Below are 19,504 nucleotides of genomic sequence, written 5' to 3'. Positions count from 1 at the left end.
CGTGACAGACGATCCAAACAGCCAAATTTGGTTTGTATGTTACGCACAAACGTCGACAGGGTCCTTGTTTTCCCGCTGAGTTTTCGCCGGCCCGTCTGTCGTTTCATTCGATCCGGCAGTCGCTGCCGTCACACAAAACGGGGGAGAGTCTGTGTCAATTATTTTTTCCACACAGGTGAACACTGTCGAAACACTTCTGCGTCAGCCGGTCAATCCCGTAGTCGGTAGTTCCACGTCGTACATTCGCAAGTAGTAGAACACACGCCACAGAAACGAAGTTACTGTAACCGTGATACCCCTACTATGGAGGCTCGGGCTGCGTTGCAAAACATCGGGACGTCTTCGTTTTCAGGAACAACTCCGGTGTTGACCTGAAACTGACGGTTCTCGGAATGGGCTACAAGAAGGCGGTGCCTTCGTAATGATTATGAACAACGGTCAGTCCGGATGTACTACTAACTCGCCTCATTTTCAACCAACGCTCCCTTGAAAAAAAATGCATGAATTACCAGTGTTCAGCCAATTTGCAACAACACTTCGAATCACTCAAATAAAATTGGAGGCTTGACAGATACTGTAGGGAGTATTTTCATCTTTCGTGCGGTTCGGCAAACTTCACAATATAATGCAACGCCCACAATCCCTGCGCGCCATCATAATCTTCTGCTGATCAACCGTGAGCTGACGTCGTTTGGTTGCAAGCAGACAACCGAATCGCTGATGACGTTCAAAACAAGCAGAATGCATATGCCAAGTGCTGTTGTTCTCATGCACGTGCATCTGTCCTTAACCCCGTTCATCATCATTACAATCACACTGGGGATGGGGTGCAGTCGTCAGGCGGTACGACGAGCAACTAGGAAAACGTGCACGTGGGGGTCTTGTCCTGACGGCATTTCCGTTGGCAGTTCATATTTTTTTTTCTGTCTGACCGCAGATTTATTATCGAAACCGCAAGCTTCATCTTAACATCAAATTCAAAGTCACTCGTGCAACGGGTCCTCTGAATGAATGCTTGAGAGTACCGTCGTTGCTCGTCGCACGCGGAGAATCGCAATGACACCGAGAAGCAACAAACTCACAACAAGCATCACAATGCAGGCAAGCAACATGTCGAAAAAGCCCCTATGGAATCCAGCCTTCACCATCGAAAGAACTGCAATCATTGGAACTGCCACAATGAAACACGCCAAGCCTATAAGTTTTCCCGTGTGCGCCTCTTGGAAGCTCTGAAAAACGTAACAATAAATCTGGGTAACGAGGAACGGAGAGGCTACAGCCATAAAAGAAGACGCCAGATATTGGCATGCGCCAATAGTGGGGAATTCAGGAATGATGGTGAAAATTAATGCGAGCAATTCGATTACGTTAACAACGCACATGGATGCGGTTATTCCTCGTCTGTCTGCCAGGAATCCTATAAGAGGGACTGGAAGGGCAGCCAAAATGTTTATCACTTCAGTCGCTTTGTATGCTAGAGGTATGAGACGTCTCCCAGCCGTTTGGAAGAAGATTTCACCAATAAGCAGCATTGTCTCAAACAGACACATACAAACAAATACGCAGGATGATGCCTCGAAGAAAAATTCTCTCCAGTCATTCCAAGAAAGAACCCTGGCATCCGTGGTGCCTCGCTCTTCACTTCGAACGAGGTCACATCTCAGGTTGGCAGCGTCGAGAGAGTCTATTGTACGTGATGGTGCGCCTAAGCAAGTGGCTAGACTATCGCGACACCATCTGGAAAAGCTTTGTCTGCGGGTGAGAGTTATTTCGGTGTCGGAAATGATTCTGTCATTTGGTGTGTTTGTGCGGTGAGCAGACTGGAGCGACGCTTCCTCGGGAGCTGGAGTCCCACTTTCCCTGGGACACGGAAGGGCTCGTATACGCTGCCATTTCTTTGAGGGGAAGAAGCAAGCTGCCATGAACACACACGATCCAACGCACAACAACCCGTAGGTATAGGCGGCGGAGCGAGTGTCCTCCACTGAGCGATTCCCCAAAAAGACAGTCTTCAAAACAATGGGTACCGTGCCCGACAAATAGCGGAAACACGTCAGGAGGCCAATCACGGTGTTGCGTGCATTAGGGAAGAGATTGGCAATGATAAGACAGGGGAGGAAGGCCATGGACAAGCTGGCGCTCATAAGCATGATTGAAGCGTGAGCTGTTAGTAAATGCCTGGATATTCCGTTGACAATCCACGAGATCGTAAGCGCTGTGGAACCTATCACAGCTGTTACCTTGGGTCCTACAGAGTCTAACAAGAAACCAGAGAGCAACGAGAAGCACATGTCACACATCACAGTGATAACGAAAAACCCTTGGACTGCGATTTCCTCCTCTTGGCATTTGGGCTCGGTCTCTGGTTTCGATGAATCGAGCTCACCAGGATCACACGCTTCACGGAAGCTACCTGACGCGAGCCACATTTCAGCAAGTGGAGACCAGTTAAAGTATAACGGTCCAGACAGGAATACATATACACAAAAGATACACAGCAAGCATTCACGTGAGAGACGCAGTGGAGTATCATTGTGAACTGCTGACGGCGTCTCGTCCTGCAAACCGGAAACCGCTCTTGCGCGAGCTTGCAAGACACGTGGGTTTCCTTGTGCTGTCACCTCTGCCATGTTGTAAAGAGTTCAGAACGATTCCCTAGTACGAAAATATTCGCGTAAACAGCCAAGCATCTGGAGAATCCCAGCAGGTTACTCAAAGAACACAAATACAGCTAACATGCCGTTGAATGCCAGACACTATACGAATGAACAAGGTACACGCGGGGTGAAGTCATGTAAAATGACAGGTTATAGCTTCTTGGAGACTTCCACCCATCCCGTATCAAAAACTGACTTGTCGCTGATCCGGGGAACCAGAGACAGCGGGCGCAAGAATTGAAACTGTTCTCATGGTGTCTCCATGTTCGTAGTTATACATTGCACATTAGTGTTATCTTATTCCTCCATCAGTATCAAATCGGACGAGTTTTCCAAGGGGCATTTGTAGTGGCAGATCTGGGTAGCAGCCTTCGCTTTGGCCTTCTGGAAAGAGTAATCAAGATGGAACAGTCGGAAAGTCCTGTCAATATGGACCCCAGGGAACGAAGGACGAAAATAATATTCCAGGATGAATGTCTCCGACCGAAGAGAATCTGCACCTTAAAGGGTGCCCACTCAACAAGCACCGAATTTCCCCTTCTAGGGGGCATTACAGCCGTGTTGTCGGTCGATTCTGCGTACAGGAAAAGAGAACACGTCAGTAGAGAATGCAGATCAGTAACTTTAAAAGAGACTACCAAGCCAACACCGAACTTCTGGAGACAACTCTTGACAAACACTGGAATTAAAACGTTGAAAAACTGGTACTTGTTCTCGGTGGTGTGGTTGTAGCCTCCAAATGCTGCAGCGGTACGTGATTTCACGTCGTCTAGTTCTTCACACGAAGAGATGGCAGATGTGCTTCACCAGCCATGTTGATAAGAGACAAGTCCGAAAACATTATCGTACCAGGGTACCTGCGCGCATTAGACCCAGGCGTTAGTGTGTCTCCCATCAACAACGTAATAGAACGAATTTGATACCTCTTCCTCCTGGTCCGCGGGCTAGCTAGCTCCGCCTCTAACAGGTGGCCAGGCAGAATTCCCAGCGTCGCCTCAACTGAGCGGTATGACACGTAGGAATGAAAACAGGCTGCCCTGGTTCATGCTGCAGAACTGCTGAACCGCAGAAAACGCCACGCGAACGTTTCTGGACTGCCGTTGCAAGCATTCGTGCCCTGCAGTGGCATTTCTGCTGTGTCACTTCCCAAAGTATGAAACATTCTGTCCGTCTTTAGATACGCAAGCGTGGGAGGATGTGAATAACTCTACACGTTCGTACACCATATCGAGGAATCGATGTCGGTCGACAAAGCTCAGCGAGAGCGACCGGACAAGTAGGTCCGGCGGGATTTTCCATGCGAGCCGCTGGCCGGCATTGTAGATGGAAGATGCCAGATATCTCCGTTTCCCATGCTTTTTATCTGGAGTATCTCTATTTCGTGACCGACCAGCTGGAGTTATTCTTAGATATCTTGTAAGCAGATCTACTCCTGTGACGGTAATCCCCTGAGCCCTTGCTGTAGGTCCTTGGCCTCGTTTCGATGACAACCCTTCAGACTGCATCAGTGGACACCCGTAGACAGCAGAAATGATGCGCCTGAGTTGCGACTTCGTGGTTACCACTCAAGGCCCCCAGCGAGTTCAAACTGAAGTTTTCAAAAGATAATACTTCTGGCTCACTCGATGTGAACTGTCTGCGTAGAGATACAGATTTTCTCGCAGCGGAGATATTTTGTGGACGCGGCTGTGGAATTCGTGTTGTAACCAGCTTTTTCGAGCCACCGTCGAAATGCCATTGCATGCAATCATCAAATGAAGAACTGTGCAGGCCACCTGAGAGATTGAGAACGAACAACTGAATCCCCGGGTGACAGTTGCCAGGCGAGTGTAGAGACGACGGTGTTTACTCTTAGACTTGCTTTCTTTCGATTTGTAGGTGAGTGCCGAACCCCTCTTCATTCTTCCGGTGTAACAGAGACCTCGTAATGCCAACTATGCCGACGACATTCAGGCAGTACATCGATCAAGACACCAAGACAGACTTGAGAATTGTCACTCGGTAACCAAGATTCGGCGAGATCGCAGACGTGAAGCAGAATGACAACCGCAGACGTAGCAACTTTTTTTCAATTAAATCGAATAAAATTTTTTATCCCGAGTTTTGTTTTTTCTAAAAAAGAAATGCATTTAGAATGTGATAATATTTTAACACAACAAGGTAAAGCTTATCAATTAAAATATAATTTTAGTAAAAAAGCTACTAAAGATTCTGAGCAGCGAGCCAGAGTGTTCTGCACGTAGCAGCACGCTGCCCGGGGCACGCCGCAACGGCTACAAGAAGTGTATGAAACTCTTTTCAAAACAAAGCATTCAGCCGGTGGCCATATCAGATTGGAAGGCGACTTCGGTCTCCGCAAGGAGTTTCTGGGCCCTTCGTCGACGGGCGACACCCAGTCCTCCAATGAGAAGGAAATTTACGGTGAGAAGTCCAATACAGAGAGACATCATGTTGGGAAACCCGTCGCTGACAGCAGTAGAAAGCATCGCGTTGGCTGCAAGAGAAGGAAGTCCAGCAACGAGACACGCAATACCAATTAGTTTGCCCGCATGGCCTTCCTGGAAACTCTGATTGACGTAGCAGTAGACCTGGCTCATGATGAAAGAATTGTTGACTGCTATGCAAAGGCAAGCGAGGTACTGGCACACTACAGCAGCGGGCACCTCCGGCACCATCGCCATGATGAATGCAAATAATCCAGACCCGTTGACCACCGCCATGGTGACAAGAATACCGGCTTTGTCTGCAAGCACTCCTAGCAGAGGAGCAGGCAGAAACGCAAAAATCTGGATGATCTGGTTCGCTTCGTATGCCGCGGGAAGGAGGTGGCGCGCGGATGAAGAGAAGAAGCTGTTTGACAGCAGCACGAACGCCTCATATACACACAGGGGGATGAAGACAAGAGAAAAAGCCTCCCTGAGGAAAGCGTTCCAGTCTAACCCGCGGGACACCGCTGCGGCGGTTGTGCCACGCTGCATCGTCATCAGAGTATCCTGCCGAAGTACTGCCACTTGTAGAAGGTCGACATGCGCCTGTTCGTCCTCTCTTTCCTCGCCGCCCACCAGTGTCGCTGTTCTGAGAGCTGACAGTGATCGGGAAAAACCTCGTTTCATCCCTATGAACTCCACATTTTCCCTGTCGGTGTGCTCAGCGTCTGCCTCGCTGGAGCTTGCCGGTGCAGTGTCCTCCACTGTGCCACCATCGGTCGGCACCAATCCGGCAGCTTTGGCTAGAGACGGAAGAACCTGCCACTGTCGCATCGGGATGAAGATGGCAGCGATAATAACGCAGAGGCCAATACACAACCCAGCATATCCGTAGAACAAACGTGACGCCAGTGTATGGTTGTTCATTGCTATGCTTCGCAATACCAGGGGAGTGGCATTCGACAAGGTGCGGGATGCCCCGAGAAAGCCAATCACGGTGTTGCGAGAAGTGGGAAAGAGGTTGGCAACAGATAAGCAGGGAAAGAAGGCCGCTGATGAACTCAGACCCCATAGAATAGCTCCTGGAACCAACATGTGGCGTGTCTCATCTGCTGCGCCCAGAAGGCACCAGGCCAGAAGAAGGACTGAAGTCCCAGCCAGGCCCGTAAGTCGCGGACCAGCATAATCGAGCAGAAATCCAGAGAGACACGAGAAAGAGAAGTCTGACGCCACAATAATCGTAAAAAGCTGCTGAACTGCTACATCTTGGTCATCGCATTTTGGTTGGTGAGCGTGTTTTGTCCGATCAATTTCATTCGGCTCGCAGCCCCATACATACTCTCCACGTAGGAAAAATATATCGGCAAAGGCTGTCCAGTTCCAGTAGGACGGCCCAGTTAGAAACGAATAGAAAAGAAAGATAGCGAGGAGCACCCAACGCGAGATGCCGAAAGGCGTTTTATTTGGAACCTGTGCAATCTTTTCCAGGGCTGCGACGGATGCTGCTCTTTGAATCGGTCGGGCAACAGGCGGATCCACACTTTGCATAGTTGGGAAGGACTGGTGGGCTGTAACCAGTAAAGCATGGGGGACTTGTTCTTCTGAGAAACTCATCTTGGAAAATTGTGCATTAGGGACATCACAAAATAGCAGACTAGTCAAAAATGGGATGCGTTCTATTTCAGTGCACAGAATCCGATGTGCCCGCCAAATAAAGACACAGGCTTCCGACAGAAGAACATAATATCCTGCTCTGGAACAAGACTAGCCGCGACAGCTTAGCCACTGAAAATAGTGGGGTTCATGTTTGACGGCATTACTCGCTGATGACGGAATCATTTCTCGAAGATAGGCAAAAACATGACGCGGTCCTGATCGGGTGGGGCCGTTCTTCACAGAGAATGAGCCGCCGACAATAACGGGCAGCGCTCAGTTGGAGCATATGGTGAATTACGGACGTGGCAGAGTATCTGCATCAGTGACTACGGTTCGCGGTTAAAAAAATAGGGGTCAGCACATCCTGTTTGATCTCGTCCAGCCGCGCCGTCCCGCTAGTCCTCTCTGCTCGATGGTTTGTCGCGCTGCTCGATATGTGGACGTGGCGAAGTGCCGAGTGGAAAAAATGTTCCGTTTCTCTGCGTTGAAACAGATGAGAGCGGGAACGCATTTCTAAAAACAAGCAGGCTTGAGGAGTGTGCAACCGCCGGGAGAATACCTGGTATTCAAAGGCGGACTGAGCGTGAGTTAGGAACAGTGAGGCGGCAAAGACGGCTTACCCAGAATTTTTTCACCATTTAGTTCCCCGTGGACGCTTTCAGAGCCAAGCGAGCAACATACCAAAATGCCTGCAAGGTGATATTTTTTCAAACAGACAAGACCATATTTGGACGGGCTTCGTTAGGACGCTTTAATTGCGGCTTAACTTCAGGCTGATTAGTCAACATTTATGTTTCGTCTTTTTTTCCCTTAAGACGCAAGATGGGACCACGCGGGACGCGGACTGTCCATCTTTTTTGCAAGCGTGGAACGATAAACAATAAGCGGGTGATCGTGCATCTCGCTCCGGCGGCAAAGCAAAAGCAACGACTGACAGTGCGAGAACTGCTAAAAAACACACTCTCCTAGAGGTGTCAACATCGTCACGTGACTATAAATTCGGAGCTACCCAGGTGGAACTGCTCCTCAGAGAAGGAAAGGAAAGACAGTCCAAAGTCGGCGGGGAATCTAAACAAAAACCTACGCAACAATAATGAACTTACCCGATTCGGAAGTAATACACTCCCAAACCTCAGAATCCCTGATGCCTGTGCCGGCACACGGGTTCGAAAAGCCAAAGGTTACCCCGTAGAGGTGTCACAGTCGGATGTCTGAGCCTTGTAAGAAGACATATACCTTACCTAATGAGCACTGTTGCTACTTTGGAGTGATCCCTTCCTAAACCCCGCGGAAGGAACAGGCGTAAGTTATGCAGGGGACGTTTAGCCGGTAAATTGGCATCTAACATGTACAACCGCCTACCATATTAGTTGCACAAATGTACGTAGCTAGACTTTGTACGGTTTGTAGCTACTTGCCTTCTTGTGCCAGGGGACATCCATCATAGCTATGGCGTGATACATACAGCTGTAGCTGCCTTGTCTGTGCACGAAACAGGGAATTCCTGTTGTACTGGTGATCTAGAAGAAAAAGCCACTATCCGTGGGAGGCGACCTGGGGCAGCAAATGTGAAAGTCAGTTTCCAAGTCGTGGACTCGTGCACTTTGACTCCGACAAGTTTTAACAAAGGAGGGGCACACAGGCCGGGTATCCGTCCGGAGACAGAGGGATGCCTGATCGAAACCCGATACCCCCGGGGAGAAAGGCTACCTATTTAAACGAGAGGAATCCCCCTAAAAACGAAATAAAAGAAGAACTCCAGTAACTAAAGTGAACTTTGGCTGCTAAGAGCAAATCGCTGGAGCTTCGGGGACTTTTTTCTTCCCGCCACACCATACGGTTGACACGAGGTGCCTCTGCGCGAGAGAAGTCGCCTGTCAGATTCCAGCGAGGGGGCGATACACAGAGCGAGTTTAACCGAGCGAAGCCTCGCCTTTCGTTGTTAAACTGCGCCGCTACTTCCCCGCTTCAGCGGTTTCAAAGCATAGATTTCCTTCGTCGTTTATGGCCAGCGTTCGAGATGCCGACCCCGCGTCTCCACTGTTTCGAGTTCTTTCTCTGTCGCTGCGCCGGCCGCGCCGCCCTCCCCTGACTAAGGACCCCGTCTCGTTCCCGTGACTCAAAAGGAAAGACAAAAGCAGTTACACCAGTTGCGTGAGGACAAGTCTTCGAGTTAGCGCCGGAAAAAGATGAAAGGGAAGGGGTTCCTGCCCCGCGGCAGCATCTTCATTTTTCTTTCCTCGGTCTTCTGCGTCGGCATGTGCACATGTAAGCGCGGTGAAAACTGAGATGCGACTGGGAAGGCAGCCCTACGCAGTCCCGTTTCTGTCGAGGGTCGCTGCATACACACATGCTTTTTCTCCTGTTCCTGAGAAGGCAGCCAAAAATTGACGATGTCTCCCTTTTTTTGCGCAAGCTGTGTGCGGCTGTCGGTGAACGTCCACGTAACGGCTCGGTCCTCGAGAAGGGAAACTGTCGGAGAACGGAAAGGGTCGGTGAAAGGCACATTGCAGAGCATTCGTGTGACAGACAGACAGCTGTTTGCATCGAGATTGACGTCGGGGGTTCTCGTGTTCCCTGCTGCAGGTGTCCTGCTAGAGTTTGCTGGTTTCTCTGTGTCGGCTTGCCCGTGCTGTGCCTGCTGCAGTTGTGCTTCACGCGAAGGAGAAGCAGACTCAAAGACGGTACGAAGGTGTCCTGAGAGACGTCGAAAGGCAAAGACATAAACTGCAGACACGCAGAGAAGAGGCCGTTGCATCCCAGTCGAGTTCGGGCGCAAGCAGCGGTGCCGTCACCGTCTGAAGGGTGTGCCTGGCCAGCGGGTGTCTTTGTCGTCTCCGCGACCGGCGAGCACGCTCCTCTGTTCAGCTGCTGTTCCCGTACCCATTCATTGGTCGCTTTCGCGGACGTTTGCCACCCGGTCTACCGGCAGTACAACTCTACCTGGTTGAGCTGCGACGGCTGAAGCGTACAGACACCGCGGCCATTCGCTGTGTTTCCTGCAGGCCGTGTCGATTTCACCGTTGCAGGTGTTTCCACAATGGCGGTTCCTCCTCTCCGCGTCTGTCGCCGTACGACCGCCCTTTCTTCCAACCTGTTCTTTTTCTCCCTCTATTCTCCTCTGTGTAGCTCTGCTTCTCGGTCTGCAGGCCGGGCGTCGCGCTCCGTTCTCGGCCTTCCCATCCCGCCACTCGCAGCTTCCGCGCCGCCGGCCTCAGCGGCGGACTCGCTGCGTTCGTTTTTCTCTCTGTCTCGCCGGTGTTTGGCGTCAGAGCGTCCGTCGGTTTTCGCGTCTTTCGTCGCGACGAGGGTCGCCGCGAGCGGCACACGCACGCAGCGACTTGATGAGCACTTTGTGTACCACAAAACGCTAGAGAAGTCGACTCGGAAGCGTGTCGCAGCCTCGCCAGGGCGTTCAGACCCCTGTGCGGCGGCTCTGCCGCTGTCGCGCCGAATCCAGCACTCGTTCTTCCTGTCCGTGTTGACGCGGCGGAAGTCTTCGGCCGTCGCGCGGCTCGCGTGGAAGCTTTTTTTTTCCAGGTCTCCAGAGCGCCTTCTTGCAGCGAAGCGGAACGCCAGCGACGCCGAGGAGAACGGCGGCTTCAAAACTTTCGCGCAAGTTGAAGCGGAGAAGAAGGCGCGCAAAAAGGCAGAAACGAAGTTGCTCTCCGTCGCGCTCGGCTGCGGCGCAGTGACCGTCTCAATCGCGGGCCTCGTCTACGTGGTCGCGACGTGGTACGAGCAGCCGCTGATCAGAGTGGGGGAGACAACGCGCGAAACAGAGAATCGCAGAGAACCGACCACGGTCGTTGCCTGATCTAAGCACCGCAGGAATAGAAACCTGTGAAACAGCGAGGGAGTTGAGGCGACGCAGACCACGCGAGCGACAGAAAACGGCCGCCTGCTGAGGCGAGAATACACTCCCCACAAGGAGGTAAACAGTCCTGCCGCAGACATGGTTACTGCCAGGACGGTGGCCCTGGAAGCCGAACGAAAGCGAGAAAAAACGAACAGAGCAGTCAGGGACGTGGCAGCGCGGAAGAAGACACTGCTTGGGTAGCGGAGAAGAAAGATGAGAATGGGGGTCTCAACAAGCACCGCCGAGAGGCAACAAAGTTCCCGAAGGACACGGAGGCGGGAAGCAAACAAGTATGCTTCAAGGTGCGAAACATAGACTCGCGCGTGTGGTAGACTGGGGAAAGAACAAAGGGTCCTCTGGTGCCGATTCGCGGCGTGCACATGCAGAAGAAAGACAAGGAAACACGAGAAAGAACATGAGACAGACCCAGAAGGAGTCGGTGTTGAAAGTGTCTGGACCCCGTTCTGGAAAACGCGTAAACGCCAAAATGTATTCATGACGAAGCTTGCGTCGTGGCTAGAGATTGCAAATCTCGTGCATGTTTCGAGGCAGTAGAACACGAATAGACAAACGGCGAACAGCCACGAAAGAAAAGGCAGTGTTCTTTCGCCTCCGCGCGTGTTTTGCCACCGCGTCGTCTTGCGTGCCTTTCCTGTCACCACTTCATGTACTTTCTTTCGATCGCTGGCTTCGAGCTTAAAAGTTTCTGCTTACCAGGTCAAGTTCTCTAGTGTTTTTCTGTTCAGTTTTTTCAAGGATGACGTGTCTTTTCATGGTGTTGGTCTGACACCTGCTCTGCTCTTTGCTGCCTTTTGTGTCTCGCTTCCTCTTGCCGAGTCTCTTGTTCGAGTGGCTCATGAATGCATTCTCGATACACGACTTGTCCGAGGTTCTCAACGAGACTGGCAGAAGCGCAAGATTCACGCTTATTCTGCAGGCGAGGCAGCCTCCAGTGTCTTTGGCAGAAAGCTCTCTCGGGAAACAAAGCGCAGTTTTTGAGAGGCCCGCTGAGAATTTTTCCCCGGAAAACGAATTCGTGGCACAGCGGCGTCCGGAGAAGGCCGGCCTTAAGGCCATTCCGTACGTCGACTGTGTTTGTGGGTCTTGCTGCAAGTTCAACGGCTTTTCATGAAGGGTGGACACCTACAACGTTTATCGGCAAGATGGAATTTCAGGATGTGGCGTGCTAAAAAACTAACACAACCAGTCCATAGGTAGACCGTGTCTCAGAAGTCACGCTCAAGGTAGAGTCGTCATATAGGTTGGAAATCGACTAGGTTTTTTCGCAGGATAGAAATTAAGATCTGGCATGAGGCAGCCGCCTTCCTCGAATTCTTGTGCAGGCATTCAAAATTTTGTTCCTCCCCGGATGCGCCACTGCAGTAACTTTGTGTGAGCTCTTCGTTTTCCTCCCTGTGTCGTGTCAGTTCCACTCCGGAGACTTAGCAGATACCCCAAAGCGCGCAGCGGAACGATTTCTCCCCGGCAGGCGTGCGTCTGAGATCTGTATGCAGTTTCTTTCTGAAAAAGTTGTGCCCGTCTACAGAAGCATATATATATATATATATATATATATATATATATACCTGTGTAACTGTTCAGGCGAAGATAATTGAGCTCATCGAGGCGGGAGCTCGAGACTGCGAGTGTGTGCGTGGAGGAAGAAATAGCTGATCTAGGATAGTGGCTGGATGAGTGTACTGCGAAATCGCAATGTAGACTGTTCACTTGAAAGAAGAGTCCAGGTCTGTGGTTGGAGAATTTCATCTTACCCGAGGCGTTGTTGACATGCGTTTAGAGGTGTTGCCTCAGCGTTGTATGTGGAGAGAAATCGCCATGATTCTGTTTCACTCTTTCCAGGCGAGGCAGAGAATTTCATACACCTGACAAGCGTCGGAGCGTTTTGAGCGGCAAAACACAGAGCACGCCACACCAAAAAATCACATGACAAAAAGAACTTATGGTCGCTTCCAAAAACACTCCAGGCCTTTTTCCTGTTTCTCAAGCCAATTCAAACGAGGTCCAGTTCCACGTCCAGTTCTGGCTTCCTCACAACTTTTCTTTCCCGACTTCTCCAGCTTATCTTCTCGCTTTCCGCTGTTCTCTCTCACGACAGTGTTTCTGTAACCCCCGTTCTCTACGCTGCGTGCAATACCCCATCTCGAATTCTCATTCAATCCGAGTAGTCTTCTCCGTGTCGCTGTCGCTTCTCGCGCGCTACGCATGCAAACGCCCAGCTCGGGTGTCCACAACAACAGTGCCTTTCGTCCCCGTTCTTCCCTCTCTTCTCTGACGGCTGCCAGGTTTCTTCTCTCGCTTTCTGAGATGCCTATGTCTCGGTTATCCGCTTGCTTCTCGCGAGTCTCCGAAGCCGGAAGAGAGCAGAGGGGCTCTCCAGAACAGTCGGCTATATAGCAAACACGATAAGCGACGAATGTGCGAAGAAGCCGTTTAAGCAGAAAATAAAGAAATCGTTCTAAGCGAAAAACGAAGAGACGAAGTGGCGGACATTGTCCGAGAAGTTCTGCCAGGAGTCGAACCAGGCAGGGCGCGTGTGGATAAAAACCTGAGGAAAATTGAAAGGAAAGGCGAAAACGTTGCTCGTGATATAGACTAGAAAGCACACATCCCAGCATGTAGGCCTGACGTATCCTACCACGAAGGCCAAAACTCGAAAAAGAAAGCCCCGCACACCCTCAGGACAAAAAGAAGGCCGTCAGTGCATTGAGATGTATGTGTGTGTGTTTTTCAGAAAGGAGTCGAGACTTTTGCGCTCGACTCGTGACAAACGCGAAGAGCGTCTGACGTCCATCTGCACCAGGTCCTGCTAGTATCTCTGTAAAGGAAATGTCACTATTCCATGGACACGGTTTTACCCACGCCAAAAGGCAGGAAAGTCCTTGTTGAGCAATTAGGAAGGCTCGCCCGACTCTTCTCACGCCGTCTCATATCACGAACTCTGTTCTCAGGCGAGCGTGGATGCATGTCACCTCGTCCGTACACTTTCCGTGGCGTTCGAAGACGTCCTCTAGTGGGAGCGCCAGAGGTACGCCGAAGCGAGGCGGAGACACGGCATGCTCGCGGAGCAGAACGCCGCGAGAAGAAGAGAGAAGAGACAAGACAAAGTGACAGAGAAAGAGAGATCTAGACGCAGACACAGATGTCGCAGACGAAAGGAGAAGACGACGAAAGAGGCGGGGACACTCAGAATCAGCGGCTCTCCGAGGCAGAAAGGGAGGAAGCGACGCGAAGACAGAAAGAAGCAGAAACAGAGAGACAGAGAAAGATGGGAAGAAATGAACAGGAAAGGAGACAGATTCCATACGACTTTCGGATTATGACTTTGACAGAAGCAGAGTGAGGACGCGTCAAGAAGAACGAACAGTTTACACTGTTTCCAGACTCGTTATCTTTTGCAAAACAAGATAGACTTGCCTGAATGTTGTCGGTCGCTTGCGGGTCATCGTAGTAGTCCACGATGTAGCGCACTGTCTCTCCACATCGGTCGACATACCAGTCGTGTCGGTCGAACGGAAGACCCATACTGAAGAAAACACCGCGAGGCAAAAAAAATCAGACAAATGCAAAAACAAAATCACAATAAATGGGGAAAGTGTGGAGGACCACCCACTTCGATGTACAAAATCCTCTTCCTCTGGCAACAGACTCGACACATGTCTGCGTATACCGGGACACTAATCAACGCTACGGATGGATTCATACATCTCTCGTCATTATCTCCAAATGCCGATAATCTTGCTTCACTCTTCGTGGAGATCCTCATTGCTGTCGCGCTGCCTCACTACATACAGATTCACCTAAACTTCTCTATTCCTCTCTATACGCCAATCGTTCTGTATTTTTGCAAATGGACTGCATAATATGCATTTATATATATCTTTGTCTACGTCTCTGTCTATCTGCATCTATCCATATATATATATATATATATATATATATATATATATACATCTATTTATATGTATGTATGTATGTATGCAAGTATGCGTGTATGTATGCATGTATGTTGGTATGTATGCATGTAAGTGTTTATATATGTATACATGTGTATCTGTTTTTATATTTCCCCAGACAAAGAAAAGGAACATTCGTGAGGATTCATCGCGAATGCCCCTTCAACTCGTGTACCACACACACACTGAAAGGAATCGTTTTCTCGAGTGTCTTTCAGCTCCGTGAAAAGCGCTTGTACACCCGAAATAGAAAGCAACGATTCCCATACAGCCAGAAGTCCTGTGTAAAAAACAATACACAGAATGACTGGAGAGAGACGTACTAGGAAAAGTACTGGCGTAGGCGCGCCGTCGGCGTATAATCGGAGGAGCGGCCTACAAAGCGACTCAGGGTCGGCTTTTCACATTCTCTGAGAAAGCAAACGGAGAGAATCAAACAGGACAGACGAGGGCTGACGATGTGTTTTGAAGTCTTCTTGCCGGACAAGAGACTTTCAACGTCAAAAGTCTTTTCCTCGACGCGCTCTTCGGCGATTCTCTTCTTCTTCACGGAACCTGTCATCTTCGCAGCACAGCCCACGCATGCCCAGACTCGGTAAAAGATCAATTCGTACCTCAAGAGATACACACAAATGTCTTTGACCTCCACACGAACATACAAAAGCATGCATTGATGACAAGAAGACACACCACCGGTATGTGCAAATAACTCTTTAACATATATGTACCTATACAAGTATGCAAGTGTCCATCTATTTGCGTCTCCATTTGTGCATATAGATGCATGCGTTGCCAGCGAAAAAGAGACAAGCAGCAGGCGTGAACAAAAGAAAAACGTGAGTGTCTCGTTCTGCACTAGGCGCAAACAACATGCGAGTGGCAGCATGCCTCTGCTGCAAACGTATTGGCACTAGAAAGCATGTGCCGGAGCATAAGAATCCGTACACGCTCCATCTTCAGACATGTGTGTATAGGTCTCTCTGTATGTAGCTAGTACTGTACATATGTATAAATATATATATTTATTTCTTCACGTATACACTTGCTTATATATATATATATATATATATTTACATTGAGACTCACTTGTGCAGTGCATTCTCCCAGTGGAGAATGTTTTTCCAAGTTCTCTCATTGACCACATCATGGACATAGACAGTAGTTTCCATCGCATCTGCGGGAGGAGGCTCTTTGTTCTTCTTCTTCATGGCGCGATGAAACTGAAGAGGCGAGGGATAAATCCAGGCTGGACGGAGAGACCAGAACAGGACATTCACAGAGAAACACCACGCCCTCTCAGGCCAAGAAACCCAACTACAAGTCAACACATGCGCGCAAAAAATCTCTGAATACCGGTATATATATATTATATATATATATATTATATATACAGATAGATAAATAGGGATGTCTCTTGTGTAGGTGGTACCTGCTGTTGTCACTTCAGTGCATTCAGTGCTCTTTTCTCACATAAATGCGCCTGTGTACATCAATAAACATCTACGTTGTCACATTCCCTATTCATACACATCTGTCTCTCCATATACGTATATATGGATGCATCGAAGGAAGGGTATCCGTCGTGAGAGACTTGACGCTCTGGCTGACACCTTACGGAATACATATACTTATATATATATATATATATATGAATATGTGTATATATGTGTATAAATGTCCAAATATTGTGTTTTTGCGTGAGACTGTGTGTGGCCACTGTAAGACGTTTTGAGGGAGGCAGGGTGTCGAGAAGCGCGACTGGAACCAAGGGATGGCGTTCGTGAGTGTTCTCACTGGCGTCTTCTCCCGTTTTAGGAATGGTGGAGACGCGTCTGTGCGTCGAGAGGGCGAGGTCGTCCGGGTCTTGTTGCGGGGCGTTGGAGATTTCGGGCATCATGTTTCGCGGATTGATTTCCTCGTGGACTTCGTGCGTAGTCGCGTCCGGAAGATCTTCGCTCGGCGAGGAGCCGGAGCGTCTCTGCACGAGCCTCGCGGCAAAGCCGCTGTCTTCTCTCTGCATATCGCGCTGGCCTCTGAAAGGGCAGGCATCGTTTCCGGCGGCTGATCCCAGAGCGCGCGCAGGCAAGACAGCAGTTGAGGCGGCAGCCGCCGAGACCGGGCGCTGCGAGTCTGTACCCCGGAATGCATGCGTCGGGGAAACGAGCGACGGGTGCGGCGGCGCGGGTGAGGGGGAGGGTGCGAAGCGAAAGAGCCTTTGCCGCGCAGACGCGAAGGACGGAGACTTGTGGTCGGCAGACAGTTGTGGGGGCTTCAGCGAAGGAAACAGCAATGCAGGTGTCGCCAGAACCGTCGACAAAGCAGAGGCAACGACGCACTTACGCCCCGAAGGCGATCCTGTACACGTCGACGCAGCGCCAGGCGCGCAGCTCGCCGCACAGGAACTTGGAGCAGAAACCGGCAGAGAGCGAGCTGGACAAGAAGAAGAAGCTTCCGAAGAAGACACAGGGGAGGAAGAAGAGGATGAAGAGAAGGAGGAAGAAGGAATCGGGCAAGTCGACCCGAGAGGGCAAGTTGCCGCGGTGGCCATCTTGGTGTCAGCGGCAACGGGGGGAAGAGAGGTCTAGAGCGATGGGGGGAAGAGCCGTCGAAAAGCTTGAACCGCAGAAGGGTGTGACGCTCGCCACCTGAAAAAAGCGACAGAGCAGAAGCGGATGTTCGCCGCAGAAGGGATAGGGGAAGAAGAGAAACGCGACGGAGTTGCGGACAGTGGCGACCGACGCAAAGACTGTGGCTGGGTCGCGCACAGGGTTCGGGCGCGTGAGCCTGGCTGGGGAACGCGCGAGAGTTCCAGCAAGCGAATGGGGAGTCCGAGTCCCGAGCCGTCCGAAACGGAAAGGCCAAGAGTTGCGTGCTGGTTCGACAGGATGTACAGCGGAAGATCCACAAGTGCCACGCCGCTGCCAGGGGTCAAAAAAAAGAGGCACACCGTGGACGAAGAGGGGTGCTCGCGCACAAGAGTTCGCGACAAGAGTTCGCAGCTGCGCGTCTTCTGTGCACGTACAGACGCGCCCAGCGGGGGAGAAGAACCGAGAAAACGCAGACAGAACCTGAGAATCTCGCTGACAAGCTGCTCAGGAAACCGTGGCCACAGGCACCGCAGCGCCAGCTGTGCATATACTGCTATCGACGGGACTGCGGAGACGCGCGTTGCTCGTGCTGAAGGGACCTTTTGACCAGAACGCCTGTATCCCTGGAAATCCGCCGAGCCGACACGGCCGCGCACGGCTTACGCTTGAAATTCACCACGTAAAATGCAGAGAAAACCCGTCCTGCTTCGCGCACTCACCCCCGAGAGCGCTGTTCGTGCTGCCCCCAGCGGGTCACCCATTTCTTCGTGATAGCGAGCATGCGAAGCGGGCAACCAGGCGACGGGGTTTTTAGCTAATATCGAAGGGGAATTTTGCGCCGGGTGGCGCAGAAAGCTTGGAAGTGGAGAGGGCGCGCCAGAGAGCCCGGTGTTTCTGCGTATCCCAATGTCAAGAGCCGTTCGGGGGCTGGTCACATCTCGTCGCTGCTACACGTTCTCCGACCGCAAAGCGACACACCCCCTCGCGGGGGGTTTCCTGGCGACGAGGCAGACCCGCAGACAACGAAAGATGGCTCCTCGGGTTGTTGACGCAGAAAGTTAACGAACAGTCTTACACACACACACGGCTCCTCACGCAACAAAACGACATCACGATTTTAGATCGGTTGGTACAGAATCAGGGATGCAGTCGACAGATCCGCATGGCAGGGCACCGGCGCCAGGACTACTCAATCTTAGCATAGGGGACGCCCGCGGCAGAGACTTTCCCCTGTCCGCAACAAAAGCGCTTACGAATATATATATACATATATATATATATATACACGCACATGTGTATGGGTGTGTCTATGCGTAGGGAGGCAAGGCTCGCGGTGTGGCGCAGGCTGAATCTCTGGAGAAGCAAGCGTCAAACCCCTGCACGTTCTTGCAGTGAACAGGCGGGTTCTGCACTTTTTAATTGAGCGTTTCAAACACAAAGTACCGAGAAGACCAAGCTGAACGAAAGAAGATGTCTGAACACTGGCTGGCTTTTCTAAAGGATTCTAAAGGATTTAGCTGGATTGCCTGCCAGTCCACATTCGTCCCGAGTTCAGGCGCCCGGACTGGCAGCGGTGACCCTCACTGCTTCTTAGTCGACGCCCGTGTCCGTTGGAAAAACTGAGTCACACGTTGTGGAGACACGGGATTTGCATGTGGGTCAGGCGAGGTAATTATCGATGCACTTGCGGACATGCGAAAGTCAACGGAGTGGGAGGAACAAAGATGACAAGCCGAACACAAAAGGGAGACAACAAGCTAGTTAACACATCCTCACTCCACATGCAGGCATTGTTGTAAATAGTGACATAGGAAAAGTAAAGCTGATCGACCGGAAATACATGATCTGCCTGTAAGAAGTGTTTCTTCTCAACTCTCACTATTGCTGCTTCCAGTGATGCCCAGTGCGATTTCGACAATCCGCAGTCGTTTCGTGGAAGGCGTCTACATATATCCATGAGCTGGAAGACTGTTCGCTTCCGCGCAGCAGGTGAAAGACGTGTTACAGAGTTCTCCCAGCGTGGAAATGCGCTGCGGCATTCGATGCCGTCCTTCCACACTCCTCCCATCTAACTGTTGTGGCTCCCGACTGGCGCTAGAGGAAAAACGGTTTCTCAGGTTTTCCTCAGAGCGACCTATACACATCCCCGAGTACCGCGTTCGATGGCCGACGGACTCTGTTGAACTTGGGATACTTGTGTGTTCAGGTGACTCCACAGTTGTCCTTCGATGCGAGCATCGTGTGCAGCGGACGAGACTGCGGCCGACAAAGTGAAAGTGTTTCCGCGAATAAGGGGAGTTCGTTCTCAGGCTAGAGGTCGGAGACACAAGCCGACTTCCGCACA

General features: G+C 50.9%; 5 protein-coding genes across 5 annotated transcripts; 2 read left to right on the top strand and 3 right to left on the bottom strand.

The window, feature by feature from the left end:
* Positions 1 to 983: 983 nt before the first annotated feature.
* On the bottom strand, positions 984 to 2,630 carry TGME49_293425 (hypothetical protein; the record flags this gene model as incomplete). Its single annotated transcript, XM_018782191.1, has 1 exon — positions 984 to 2,630. One exon carries the CDS (start codon positions 2,628 to 2,630, stop codon positions 984 to 986), a length of 1,647 nt encoding a protein of 548 aa, XP_018638625.1.
* Positions 2,631 to 4,769: 2,139 nt separating this feature from the next.
* TGME49_293420 (transporter, major facilitator family protein) lies at positions 4,770 to 7,098 on the bottom strand. The gene has a single exon (XM_002370103.1). The coding sequence runs from the start codon at positions 6,695 to 6,697 to the stop codon at positions 4,970 to 4,972; it is 1,728 nt and encodes a 575-aa protein (XP_002370144.1). The 5' UTR covers positions 6,698 to 7,098; the 3' UTR covers positions 4,770 to 4,969.
* A 1,595-nt stretch (positions 7,099 to 8,693) lies between these two features.
* Positions 8,694 to 9,543, top strand: TGME49_293410 (hypothetical protein). The gene is made up of 2 exons (XM_002370102.2): positions 8,694 to 9,007; positions 9,387 to 9,543. Exons 1-2 carry the CDS (start codon positions 8,929 to 8,931, stop codon positions 9,539 to 9,541), a joined length of 234 nt encoding a protein of 77 aa, XP_002370143.1. The 5' UTR covers positions 8,694 to 8,928; the 3' UTR covers positions 9,542 to 9,543.
* A 236-nt stretch (positions 9,544 to 9,779) lies between these two features.
* TGME49_293400 (hypothetical protein) lies at positions 9,780 to 11,080 on the top strand (the record flags this gene model as incomplete). Its single annotated transcript, XM_002370101.1, has 1 exon — positions 9,780 to 11,080. One exon carries the CDS (start codon positions 9,780 to 9,782, stop codon positions 10,554 to 10,556), a length of 777 nt encoding a protein of 258 aa, XP_002370142.1. The 3' UTR covers positions 10,557 to 11,080.
* A 1,114-nt stretch (positions 11,081 to 12,194) lies between these two features.
* Positions 12,195 to 17,953, bottom strand: TGME49_293390 (cytochrome C-type heme lyase, putative). Its single transcript, XM_002370100.2, has 5 exons — positions 16,367 to 17,953; positions 15,659 to 15,818; positions 14,896 to 14,982; positions 14,034 to 14,142; positions 12,195 to 13,164 (listed from the first exon to the last, which is right to left on the bottom strand). Exons 1-5 carry the CDS (start codon positions 17,118 to 17,120, stop codon positions 13,075 to 13,077), a joined length of 1,200 nt encoding a protein of 399 aa, XP_002370141.1. The 5' UTR covers positions 17,121 to 17,953; the 3' UTR covers positions 12,195 to 13,074.
* Positions 17,954 to 19,504: the final 1,551 nt, after the last annotated feature.

The sequence above is a fragment of the Toxoplasma gondii genome, chromosome Ia (genome assembly GCF_000006565.2).
Source record: "Toxoplasma gondii ME49 chromosome Ia, whole genome shotgun sequence".
Lineage (NCBI taxonomy): Eukaryota > Apicomplexa > Conoidasida > Eucoccidiorida > Sarcocystidae > Toxoplasma > Toxoplasma gondii.
Note: the sequence above shows the minus strand (reverse complement) of the source record. Positions and strands in the feature narration are given on the sequence as shown.